The sequence below is a fragment of the Pituophis catenifer genome, unplaced genomic scaffold (assembly GCF_029215685.1).
Source record: "Pituophis catenifer annectens isolate HBS135680 unplaced genomic scaffold, rPitCat1.0.hap2 SCAF_2, whole genome shotgun sequence".
Lineage (NCBI taxonomy): Eukaryota > Metazoa > Chordata > Lepidosauria > Squamata > Colubridae > Pituophis > Pituophis catenifer.
Window position 1 is genome coordinate 182,416,399 of NW_027256882.1, and position 13,219 is coordinate 182,429,617.

The following is a 13,219-nucleotide window of genomic DNA, read 5'->3' on the forward strand; positions in this document are numbered from 1 at the left end:
TGTTTGAAGAATGTGACAGATGAAATTGGCATTTATTGATCTAAGCTCAACTTGTTTAAACATTCCCAGTTCTGTCAAAGAATGCTCAAGTCAAAGTATATGCCACCTTCTCCAACTAGCATCCTCCAGATAATCTATGATCTCCTTGGCTGGATGTGGGTTGAGGAATGTGGCTGTGCAGTTAATTGTTAAGGTATAAGAGTGGGTCTGGGGAAAATCACATTAAACTATCCACACTGTGTCTGTTCCCTGGGTGACTTGGGCCAGTGACTCTCTTTCAGGTCACTGAACCAGAACTGGTTGCTGGGGAGGGGAAAAGTGGGAAGAGGAAGTGCTCAGGACTGTTTGAAACATATTATATAGTTAATCCAGCTACATCCCAGTTCTGAACATGTTACATCATAGCCTAGACTTTATGAAAAGATGGGCTTACTTTAAAGCAAGACTAGGCAAACTGGTACTCTTCAAAGGTTTGAGACTGTAATTTCCTGGCCACCAGTCCCACATGCTGGGATTAATGGGAATTATAATATTAAGCAACTGGTAAATAAAAATCTGAATATCCACACTCTGTCAGTCAGTATATTCTACATCTAAATGAACCAGTTCTTTATGTTTGCTCACATTTTAAGCAGCAAAACAGCACTATTTGAGAAGTGTATTGTATTTGTTTATTGAATAGCCCGAAGGCCTTTTCAAACAAAACAGAAAAGAAAAAGGGAAAAAGACAAAACAGTTACAAAAGTAACAATCTAAAAATATATGATATATGACATTAAAATTTTACAATATCAGATTTCAATAGCTAAGTGTAGTAATATATGATGGGACCAATTCACTGTTATCATTGGAACAAAAATCCTATCAATTTCTTAAAGGAAACCACTATATCCAGACAGCAAGACAATTGTACTGCACAAACCTTGCCAACAATTTAGAAAATAGGTTCAAGATCTAAAAAGATCTTGGCAGACTTGAACATTGGGCAAGAAAAACCAAGTATACACCAAGTGTTTAGAATAGGTAATTGGCTCAATAGCAGTAACTATGAGTGGGATCAAGGCATCCTAGTGAGCAAACACTTAAGTATGAGCCAGCAATGTGCTGCTGCTAATGCAGTCCTAGGCTGCATTAACAGAAGGATACTATCAAGATCACATGAAGTCTCAGTACTACTTCTTACTGCTTTGGTAAGACCACTCTTTGAATACTGTACCCAGTTTTGATCATCACAATACAAGAAAGATGTTGAGATGCTTTAAAAGCACAGAGAATAGCAATAAAGATGACTAGGGGGCTGGAAACTAAAACATATAAAGAACAGTTGCTGGTATTGGGTATGTCTAGACTAGTGTAAAGAAGGACTGGGGTGACATGATAGCAGTGTTCCAAAATTTGAGAGGCTGTCACAGAGAACCAATTTTTCAAAGCACCTGAGGGCAGAACCAGAAGTAATGGATGATATCTTAAAGGAACAATCAAACCTAGAACTAAGGAGAAATTTAAGTGAAACAGTGAGAACAATTAACCAGTGGAACGGCTTGCTTCCAGAAGCGGTGGATGCTCAATTACTAGAGATTTTAAAGAAGAGATTGGACAGCCATTGGTCTGGAATGGTACAGGCCTGTGATGGTGAACCTATGGCACGAGTGCAAGAGGTGGCATGCAGAGCCCTCTCTGTGGGCATGCACGCTGTCACTAGCTGCTCTTATGGTTTCCAACGCATGCATGCGCACCAGCCAGCTGGTCTTCGCGCATGCCGGAGCACTGGAAACCTGAAGATCAGCTGGCCAGCTGCATGTATGTGCTGACCATCTGGTCTTTGGGTTTCCAGAGTTCGCACAGGCGTTGGCCACCTGGTGTTTGGGTGCGCTGGAGCGCCGGATACCTGAAGACTGGCATGCGCACCTGCCACCTGTTCTTCGGGTTTTCGGTGCTCGGGTGCATGCAAAGACCAGTGGAAACCCGAAGACCAGGTGGCCAGCGTGCGCATGCATGCAGGCCAGCTGGTTTTTGGGTTTCTGGCAATCCAGCACACGCATGTTGTGGTTTGGGCACTTGGTCCCGAAAAGGTTTGCCATCACTGTATAGGCTCTCCTGCCTGAACAGAGTATTAGACTAGACCTCTGAGGTCCCTTCCAAGTCTGTTATTCTATATTCTGAATTGTGAATGTGGGAATGTGGCATGAGTGTCAAACTTGATTTCATTTTTTAAATATTTTTTTATTTTATAAACAAACAAACATACAATACATAATCATCATTCAGTGTGTCATCTAGGTGTTTCTATTGTCTCTTCATCTTCTTCTTCTTACTCCTCCGATCTTCATCATTTCTTTATTTTTCCCATTTCTTTATTATAACATTCTTCCCATACTTCATTTAATATAACATTATCTTGTTTATTATTAATACATTTATTTATATCTCTTCTCTAACCAATTGTAAAATTGTCTCCATACCTTGTAATATTCTGAATCTTCTCTTTAATTATCAAAGTCAGTCTATTCATTTCTGCACAATCTAATATTTTTTAAATTACTTCGTCTTCTGAAGGGATTTTCTCTACTTTCCATTTTTGCGTAAATACTATTCTTGCTGCAGTTATTACATGTATAATTAAATATATCTTTTCTGTACTAATTTTCCCTGGAAAGATACCCAAAAGGAACAGCTCAAGTTTCAAATCCATATGTTGTTCAAGCATTTCTTCTAACCATGTTTTAATTCTAATCCAATAATTTCTCGTTTCTGGACATGTCCACCACATATGATAGTACGATCCTGGTGTCTGATGGCATTTCCAACATTTAGCTGATTTGTCTTTAAACATTTTTGCCAATTTTTCAGGTGGCATATGCCATCTATAAAACATTTTATATTGATTCTCTTTATATGTAGTAGACATTGTTAATTTATAATTCCTTTCCCATAGCTGCTGCCATTTATCTAATTCAATTGAATATCCAAAATTTTTTGCCCAAGCTATCATTGTTTCCTTTACTTGTTCTTCTTCCAATTCAATACTAAGTGGGAAGTTGTATATTTTTTTGATTATTTTATCATTTGTTCCTGTGAGTATCCTATCCAGATCTGTCATTTCTAAATAAAAACCATATGATTTTACATCTTTTTCATATCTTGTTTGTATTTGCATGTGGGTATACCAATCCATCTTAATCCCTTGTTCTTCTAATTCTTGTTTCCCTTTCAGTTCCCCCTTATCTGTTAGTATATCTTTGTATCTAAAAATATTTTTGAAATTAATAATATTTGGGTGTATTAGTGCTTCCATTGTTGATAACCATATTGGTATTTTCAATAGTATTTATCTCTGACCCTCTCCCACGCCAATAACAATGCATTTCTTACATAGTGTCTGTGAAAATATGTATGCATCTTACTTCTACCGTACCATAATCCCAATTGTAAATCATGTCCTTCCAAAGTTAATAATCTTATGTTTCTTAATTCAATCCATTCTCTCATCCAAGTCAATGCTATTGCTTGATAATATAATTCCCAATTCAGCAGTCCAAATCCTCCACGTAGTCTCACATCCTGCAACATCTTTATGTTAATTCTTGCTTTCCCCCCCGCCATATAAACTTTCTTATTATCTTATTGAGATGTTGAAAATAGGTCTTTTCAACTTTTATCGGGATTGTTTGAAATAAAAACAATAGTCTCGGTAATATATTCATCTTAATTGTTGCGATCTTTCCCATGAATGATAACTGCAAGTTTTTCCATTTCTCCAAATCTTTCTCAATTTGTCTTTTTAAGGTATAGTAGTTATCTTCTTTTATTGTTACATATCTTGAAGTTAATTGTATTCCTAAGTATTTCACTTTCTTCACAATTTGTATAGTTAGTTTCTCATTTAAATCTCTTTTTTAGAACTCTATTTCATTGAGGGACGCATCAGGGTTGTGTTTGACTTGGGGAGCCGGTGTGGGCGTGGCCAGGGTGGGTGTGGCCAGCTCAACGTCACTTGTGTCGGGGGTGCCTGTGGTGGCCTGAGCGCTCTGCCAGTGAAAATGGGCTCCCAAGCTCCATTTTGGCTGTGACAGCTTCTTGCAACCCTCTGCCAGCAAAAATGGAGCTTGGGAGTGCTACTTGTGACCCTCGCGAATTCTATTTCTGGCTGCGATGGCCTCCTGTAACCCTCTGCCAGCAAAAATGGAGCTTGGGAGTGCCAACTGTGGCTCTCGTGAGCTCCAATTTTGGCTGCAATGGCCTCCTGCAACCCTCTGCCAGCAAAGCAGAGCTCAGGAGGGCCGCACACAGCCTTCACGAGCTCCGTTTTTTCTGGCAGAGGCACTGCAGGCCAGTCCTTCACTGTTTCCAGGGTGGTTCCGCAGGCCAGATCTAAGCACTCTGCGCTCCGGCTCCCGGGCCTTGAGTTTGACACCCCTGGTCTATGGAGCTAATAGAAAACCAGTCTTCAAACAGCCCTTGCCTCCCTACCCACAAACTGAGCATACGGAACAGTTGTACAATCAATGCAAAATTTCTGGTTATTTAATCTTGTACTTAAGCCATCAACACTCTGAATCATTGGTATGTGCTTGCATTTTATTACATCTGATTCCAGGATAGATGGGAAAAACTTCTGCTAAAAGTTTTATAAAATTTAAGAGTTTTGTTAAAAGAACATGTGTGCATAAATTAGGAAGATTGATAGAGAGTTGTTAATCCTGCCTGTAATGAGTCACTAAGAGAAAGCCAGTGGTTTTCACTACAGTTAACAGCAGGAAATGAGTGATTTGATAAGAGGTTTCTCTTTCTTTTCCAGTGATTCTGTTTAAAATTGTTTTCCATGATAAAAAGCCAGAGATCTGGTAACACATTACTCAAAGTAGAAATCTTATTGCCTTCTTTATCAGCAAGTCTGTACTGAATCAGAGCATTTCTTTCCTCTTCCAGAGATCACCTTAAACATCCAGCCTACCCACAATAAAAAAAAACCAATTATCTGTAAAAATTCAGAAATATTCTGGTAACATCTTTTTTTAATAAATTGCAAAAGTAACATTTAACTGGTACTTTTAATTTTCCTCACATGTAGCCTGCATCTGCACAATCACTTTGCCTATCTTCCGTCCTGTACAGCCTCAACCCAATTTATTTCTTTATTTCTTTATTGAATTTTTATACCGCCCTTCTCCCGGTGCACAACCACGGTAAAACCAACAGTAAATAAAAGTTAAAATTAATTAAAACAAATTAAACAATCTGGTCAAGAACATAATTAAAAACTAAAATTTCCCAATTAAAATTCAAATTTTTTAGGCCAGCCCAGTTTGCTGGAATAAAAGCGTCTTGAGGGCCCGGTGAAAGGTGCGAAGGTCGGGGATCCTCCGTATCTCCAGGGGCAATTTGTTCCAAAGGGCAGGTGCCCCCACAGAGAAGGGTCTCCCCCTGGGGGTCACCAGTCGACACTGTTTGACCGACGGCACCCTGAGGAGTCCCTCTCTGTGGGAGCGTACTGGTCGATGGGAGGCTATCGGTGGCAGAAGGCGATCTTGTAGGTACCCAAGTCCTAAGCCATGGAGCACTCTAAAGGTGGTAACCAACACCTTGAATTGCACCCGAAAGGCCACTGGGAGCCAGTGCAGCTCACGCAGGCAAGGTGTTACATGGGAGCACCGCATTGCTCCCATAATCACCCGCGCGGCCGCATTCTGGATCAGTTGAAGCCTTCGGGTGCTCTTCAAGGGGAGCCCCATGTAGAGAGCATTACAGTAGTCCAGGTGGGAAGTGACTAGGGCATGAGTGACCGTGCGTAAGGAGTAAATTTAAATCTTACATCTAGCTCAGGCATGTTCAATCTTTTGGCTTGCCTGAGCCGCACTGAGTGAAGAGGAATTGTCACCAGCCACATATAAAATATATATCATTATATTTTATATATTATAACATTGAATGTTTATGCAGCCTGTGAGCAGTGGGTAGGACATGTCTGGCCTAGCTACTTCATTGCATCTGATTAAGAGAATGAATATAAATTATATATGATTTATAATAATTTTTTAAAGAAAAATGCTTCCTGACTCCTCCTGATTGCTTGTTACTATATACTAACACAGTTCTTTTCCTACAGTCTACAATCTACTTTAAGTTCCCCAAAGAAGGAAGATTTCATTATTCCCTCTTTCCTCCCAAACAAATTTGCTCAGTTTATTAACAATGGAAAAATGAAGGAGGGGAAATGTCTGGTAAAGATATTATAAATTTCTGTTAATATTTATAATGTGTCAGCATTTTCCCCTCACCCTTAGAATAAATATAGCCATTCTTGCTGCACTTTCTTAAAGACACAGTAATATTAATTCAGTACAGATGATTAAATTATATCTAGGAGACCAAGGATACTCACTCCTTGTTTTAAAGTATTTGATATTGGAAATAATTAGTCATCTTTTATTGTTCAAATTTGCTGCTTGATGAATTGTCTCCTCTCCTTTTTAAAAATTAATATGTGAGGAGATGCTAAAATTTCATATGGTTTGGATGGAACAATACTGGGGGAAATTGGTGACTTAGGAAGACTTAAGGTAGCCAGACCTACAAATGTCTTCTGCTCTTTTCTCAGAAGTGAAAAGATAAGATATCCAGCAAATGTTCATATCCTTCAGCAGGTATAGCCTTAAAAATCAAATATTGTCTTGTTTTTTAGTATCTTTGTATATGTGTGTGTGTGTGTGTGTGTGTGTGTGTGAGCATGTTTTGAATGTTAGACTCTTTTCACAACAGTAGTCATTCAAACTTTTGTGTATTGTGTTTATTCCCTACATCCATGAACAGATTCCACAGACTTGAATTACATTTCCTGATTCCAGCCACTGATTTCAATTCAGCTCCTTCAATCATTCTAAAGGTAGTTCTTCCTTACCAATGGTAATTTGGATTGGTAACTTCGCCACTTGGAACTGAAGTTCTGGTAGTCCGTTGCTGTTAGGTGAATCCCATACTCCCATAGTCATGTGATCTCCATTTTGTGACTTGTGATCCTTCCCCATTAGCTTTTGTTGTTGGAAGCCAATAAAAGTCTCAAATGCCAGGAAAGCTAAAGGACACTGTGAGGTCATAACTGCAAGCAAGGGCCCAAATTGCTATCACATAACCACAGGGATGGTATAACAGCCACAACCATGAGGGTGCAGCATAAGTACCCCTTGTACAGTGTTGTTAATGTCAAACAGTTGCTGAATAAATGGATGCTTAAAGGACTCACTGGAGAAGAGCCTAATCCTGGAAAAGAGTGAGGGTAAAAGAAGGGGATGACAGAGAATGAGGTGGCTGGATGGAGTCACTGAAGTAGTCGGCGTGAGCTTAAATGGACTCCAGGGGATGGTAAAGGACAGGAAGGCCTGGAGGAACGTTGTCCATGGGGTTGCGATGGGTCGGACACGATTTCGCATCTAACAACAACAAGAATAGTCTATAGATCACGACTCATCACACTAGATGAAATTTGAAAAGCTCATTGCCAATTCTATATTGTTGCTAGGTTATGTTCTTGGAATTCTTTTGGAAAACATTGCAATTGAACAATATTGCTGGAAGAATTCTCTATATGTATAGGCCTACAGACATTTTTTGCAGGGTTTTTTCTTTGCAATTTTTGTCACAGATATCACAAAAGTTGAAGAGTTAGTGTCTCCTCCCCCCACCCATTTGTATTTCTTTCCAATTGTCCCTTTGCTTGTCCAGGTATCTGGTAACCCTAGGGCTGCACAAATCAAGACCAGCCCTAGATGGCAGTAGAATTAGTTTTATTTCTTTTCTGCCATCTAAGCCCTGTTTTCAGGCCTGATCTGCTTGAAAGATTTCAAGAGAGCTTTTTTCTGTGGCTGTTGGTTTTTTCTCTCCATCAACATTTAGTATAGTGTTGGACTTCAACTTCACAAATTCCTCCATACATCTTGACCTCACTGAGGTTGAGAAAAAATATGATTGGAGGGAGGGGAAGAGGAGTTACTGAAGGCAGGATCATGTGCCAATGTACAAAGTTCAATATGTAAGGCTCATTCGCCTCACTTTTTCTAGCAAATTGTTAGTCTCCCATATGAATCTTTTATTCAAAGCTGAGACTTATTGACCTTTTCCATTGATACTAATCATAATCAACTATATACATTTTCACAGGCTTTGATTTTAATAGCACAGTCCTATGCAAAATGCCCCAGTGTCAAAGAAGCATTGTGCTCCCAAATGAATACAAATAAGATGGTTGTCTATATCGAGTTGAAGATATTTTATAAAAATCCATAAACTACTTTACTTGTTTTAAAACGTTTGGGCGTTTGTGTTTCAACAGAAATAGCCTTAGGCGTTCCCTGGCAGGAAGAAATGTCGTTTCCGATATAGTTTTTGGCATCTACTGCAGTACTTAATTCCTCGTGGGAGAAACTATTTATATCAAAAAGAACGGAAAGAATAGACTCTGCCCATGTGCAGAGGCATTCTCGTTCCTTCTTATTTAACACATATTTTAAGCTAACCTTTAGCACTCAGAACAGATTCTCTTGCAGCCACAGCCTCGAAATGCTTTTACCCATCCCCGCCGAGCGACCAATTCAGGAAACGAGGTAAAGGAGAAAGTGAGCCTGGGAACCTGAAAGGGGAGGGTGGGCGGGGAAGAGATCGCGGCTATTGCCGCTTGAAGCCGACAGGGAGCGCTTTTGTTCCTGCAGCTGGCACCGAGGGCTACGCCCCCTGCTAGTTCGGTCGCCGCCTTCGCCTCAGGCGGCTCGCTCCCCCGGGCGGCGGTTCCCTCCGAAGGCAGCCTCGTTCCGCCCTTTCGCGCGCCGGGACTCCCGGGCGAAGGATCGGCGGCGGGCGCGCTCGCGTCGAAGAGGGCATGGCGGCTCCGGAGCGAAGGGCCTTCGCGCACCGTATTAACCGGTGAGGGAACGGATGGACGCCCGCATGCATGCAAGGGCAGCCGTCTCGGGAGGGACAAGCAGGGGAGGCGAGATACGAGGGTTCAGTTGTGGCAAGAAGCGTTTTTTCGGGCAGCTACAAGACCCTCGCCTCCTGCCTCCTGAGGAGTAATCACCCCGCCCCCAAGTCTTCCTTCGGTCTCCCCCTTTTCCCTAGTTGAGATTCGTGGATTCCCATTCCCTTCGAGCTGTCAAGGGCACCCTTGCAAGAAGTTCTATCAAAGTCCACCTCCTGTGTGGACTTTTCTCAAGCCTGCAACCTGGAAGAAAAAGTGTCAAAAGGAAGGGAAGATCCCCCCCCCCATCACCTGAACCCAATCTTTAGGTATTATCGGTTATTCAGATGTTTGTTCAAATGTGTACTCCCCAGTAGTATAATTGGTTTTCTCAATTTTTCTTTTTCTCGGTATTCAGCGCATCATTTAATAGGTCCTCAGTTTCTTGCCCAGCTGTCTTGCTAAAACAAGGGAAAGAGGAAACACATCCTTCACTTATTTCATTGAGCATGGATAGGCACTTAATGTCAAAATGATTGTCTCCACCCTTTCAGGCAGATTTTGAACCAGTGCCCAAAATTTAATGGCTGTTCTAGTATGGTAGTTCTCTTGTGCACATCTAAATTGGTCCATCTGCAGCTTGGTTTATTTTTAATTATTTTTGCATTGTTATCTATAGAATCAACAGGCAGATTTTTTAAGGGAATTGTAGTCTATAATTAAGGGTGGAGGAAAATGAAACTGAAAACAGCTGTATTTTATTGTCAGTTATGTGCATTGTAATATCCATTTTCAGAGAATGGGTCTTCAATTCTTTTCCGTGTAGTACTAAGATAGACATAAAGAAGGGAATACCTAACTTGCCTTTACAAATTGTGTGCTGCATGAAGAGGACGAGGATAACTTCGAATGAGTACCTCATGGTCTTGGCCTTCACAGAGAAATCCCTTGGATTCAGTTGAATCTGTTTTTCTGCAGGGTGGGTGTGAGGCCATGAAGTAACAGACTTTATGCCCCTTTGACATTTCAGTAATACTGTGCACCAATTTCTGACCCTTTATTTTAGTGACATACTACTCTCTTAAAGTGAGATGTGGATTTGCATAAAACATACATAAAACATAAAACATTTATTGATGCAGATCAATAAAGTATGCCCTGGAGTTTGAAATCAGTCTGGGCTTTGGTGACTGGAGGGGAAAGTGTGAGGTCACTTTAAACTCCCCTTCTTTCACATGCACATACATTTAAAGATGGGGCTGTTATCTTCCATAGAGGATTCCTTGTTTCTCCTTCTCCAGCCATAAGGATGTGTGTGTTGAGTTACTTGATTCAGAGGATCCCTGGAGCATCTGGTAAACTATCAAAAAAAGGTTTTTTTCAAAAGCATTTTGGAAAGAGCTGAGTTTGGAAAGAGCTGACATGCAGCTTATTTTTTAACTTTATGGACCACATGCATATAGGGAGGTGGGCTGACAATAGATAAAGCTAAAAAAGTGGAAATAAGTACTAAAACAACTGTAGAGTCTTAGGCCAGAATAAATTTCTCTGACATCTGGATTTTATTTATTTGTTATATTTCCATCCCAGCTTTCACTCAGGAGTTCAAGGCAGTGTACATAATGCTCTGTCATCCTGTTTTTTCCACAACAACCATCTGTGTGGTAGGTTGAGCTGAGAGTGACTGGGGTAACCTCAATCACCCAGTGAGTTTTAAAGAGAGTTTGTACTTCAGAGAGCAGGGCTAATATCTTCCTTACAATTAGTTTTCATGAAAGTGACAATTTAGAAAGCTTTCTATTACTGTACAAATTAAGAGTAAACCTACTTGTGGAGTAGTCAATAATAAGGAACTAGTAATGCATGTTACATCTTTGTAACTCTCTAATGCTGTATTTATGGTATGTAAAGAAAGAAAACATGAGTTTTTCTTGTTCTGGCCAGGAAGGAACTTAAGCAGTTGTGCTAAGGTTTTCTTTCTTTTTTGCTTTTTGTTTCATTCTTTTGCTTTCTTTTGAACAATCAATGCAAAGTTCAAGCAATTGTTTTTGGGATGAAATATTAAAGTTTTTTATTGCTGTTAATAGCTCTCATTTTGATCCTTTCCTCTTGCTGATTATTTTTGCTCTTCCTTCTTTTGCAGTTCATTTACTTCTAAACTATTAATTATTATTAGCAGGCAGGTACATATGTTCATTCTTCACCTTGGAAGGCAAGAGAGAGAGAAAGAAAGTGCATGTGAATGAAACTTTTGTCCTCAACTCTATTTGAAAATGCAGGTGCTTATAATTTACTTCATCTGCAACCTTAAGTACAGTATTGGAAACTATGCTTAATGTTGGAGAGGTCTCTGAATCTAATGTGAAAATAATTATTTTGGCTTTCTGGTAAGCTGTGAATAAAAAAAAATCACCAATCCTTCAGCTGAAAATGTTAGGTTTCAGAAAAATGGTATTTTGAGCTCTTTAGAAAAATTGTAGGATATAGATGTAAGTATTGATTTTAAGAAGAGTTTAATGTCTGATGTTCTCAGTAAAGTAAAAGTTTTAGGATGTTCTTTTTAAAAAATGATTTCTATTTCTAATGCTTTGCTCTTAATGTTTCTGGAGCACTGTTTTCGTTTATAAAAAAAGGTGTCCGACTCTAGAGCATGGTGCTTAACTCTGTTTCTTGGCCAAGGGAGCCAGCAGTGTCCGAAGACAATTTTTGTGGTCATGTGGCCAGCATGGCTATACACCAAAGGCACACAGAGCACTGTTACCTTCCCAGCAAAGTGGTACCTATTAATCTACTTGCATTTGCATGCTTTTGAACTGCTAGGTGGGCAGGAACTGGGGCAAGTAATGGGAGCTCACCCTGTTGCGTGGAGCTTAGGATGTCAGCTCTCCAGCTGACAAGTTCAACATCTTTAACTGCTGAGCCATTGCATCCCCTTTGTCTTCATTTATGCAAAAGCTATAAAATACTTGCTAGGCACCATTTCCTTAGTCATAACGGGAAATATTTCTACTACTACTACTGTCTTTTCTGCTTAATAATTTTATGTTATTATTAGTGAGGGGTCTTCTATGTGTATGAAATGAGAATAGATAGCAACTTTTTCTTTTTAAATAAGGATACATGTGACTTAAATATCAAAGAGAGATAAGCTATAGCCCTTAGGTTAGATAAGCCATAGTCTGTGGCCAGTCAAATTTACAAAGTTTAGTGGCCCACAAAATATTTTAAATGATCCAGTTTTCCATTCTGGAATATAGGATGATAAGGAACCCTGTTCTTTATTTTTGCCTGGATGTTGGGGTTTTTTTGCCAGGTGTTCACTAATTTGTTCAATTAGTGAATAGCTAATTTTAATTTCTATTTGTTTATAATATAAAATACCAAAACAAATAGTAGGAAAAATAGGGGAGGGAAAGGGGAAGGGAAGAATGCAGAAGAAAAGGGGAAAAGGAAGAAAAGGCGTTGACTTCCAACTCCCTTTGGTGCAGTAAAATAAGAGAGTAACATCAAACCTCAACTTTTTACTTTTACATAGTAGTATAAACTAGACATTTCTATGTCAACAAATTCTATATCTCTATATCAACAAATCTATCTAATCAGTAAAACCCAAAATCAAAGTTTCATTTTTTCCCACCTCAAGCACAAAGTCCAGAAGCGGTTTCCAAGTAGAAACAAAAGTAAATGTGTTTTTTTCTTTTATCAAAGCAGTCAATTTAGCCATCTCTGCTAACCCCATCAGCTTTTGCAACTATTCATCCATTGTGGGGATTGTAGCATCCTTCCATATTTGTGCATATAGTAATCTTCTGCTGTCAACATATCAAAGTTCCAATTTTTTCCCCAAGTCTTTTCCATTAAACCCAAAAGAAGAGTATCTGGTTTTATCTTTATATTCATTTTAAGAATCTTCTATATTAGAATATGAATCCTACTCCAATATTTCTTTGTTTTTATCACATGCCCATCCCAAATGATAAGTCTCTTGTTTACATTTGAATTTCCAACACAAATCTGAAGTGCATTCTTGATACCTTATCTGGTGTTAAATACCAATGATACATCATCCTATAAAATTTTTCTTTTAAATTGTAATTTAGTGTAAATTTTAAACCTTTTGTCCACATATTCTCCCATTGTTCAAGCTTTACATTATATCCAAAGTTCCTTGCCCACTGAATCGTACAATGTTTTACATAATCACTTTCCAAATTCAACTTCAATAATGTTTTATAAACCTTAGCAATAATATGTTCATCATTACCACCCAGT

General features: G+C 39.2%; 1 protein-coding gene across 1 annotated transcript in view; it reads left to right on the plus strand.

The window, feature by feature from the left end:
• The first annotated feature begins 1,756 nt into the window (after positions 1–1,756).
• The window catches only part of DOCK6 (dedicator of cytokinesis 6), a 208,460-nt gene continuing 196,997 nt past the window's right edge, over positions 1,757–13,219 (plus strand). Inside the window, exons 1-2 of the mRNA XM_070934460.1 lie at positions 1,757–1,933; positions 9,140–9,276. Of these exons, the coding sequence (XP_070790561.1) occupies positions 1,757–1,933; positions 9,140–9,276 (314 nt within the window). The remainder of the gene's footprint in view (positions 1,934–9,139; positions 9,277–13,219) is intronic.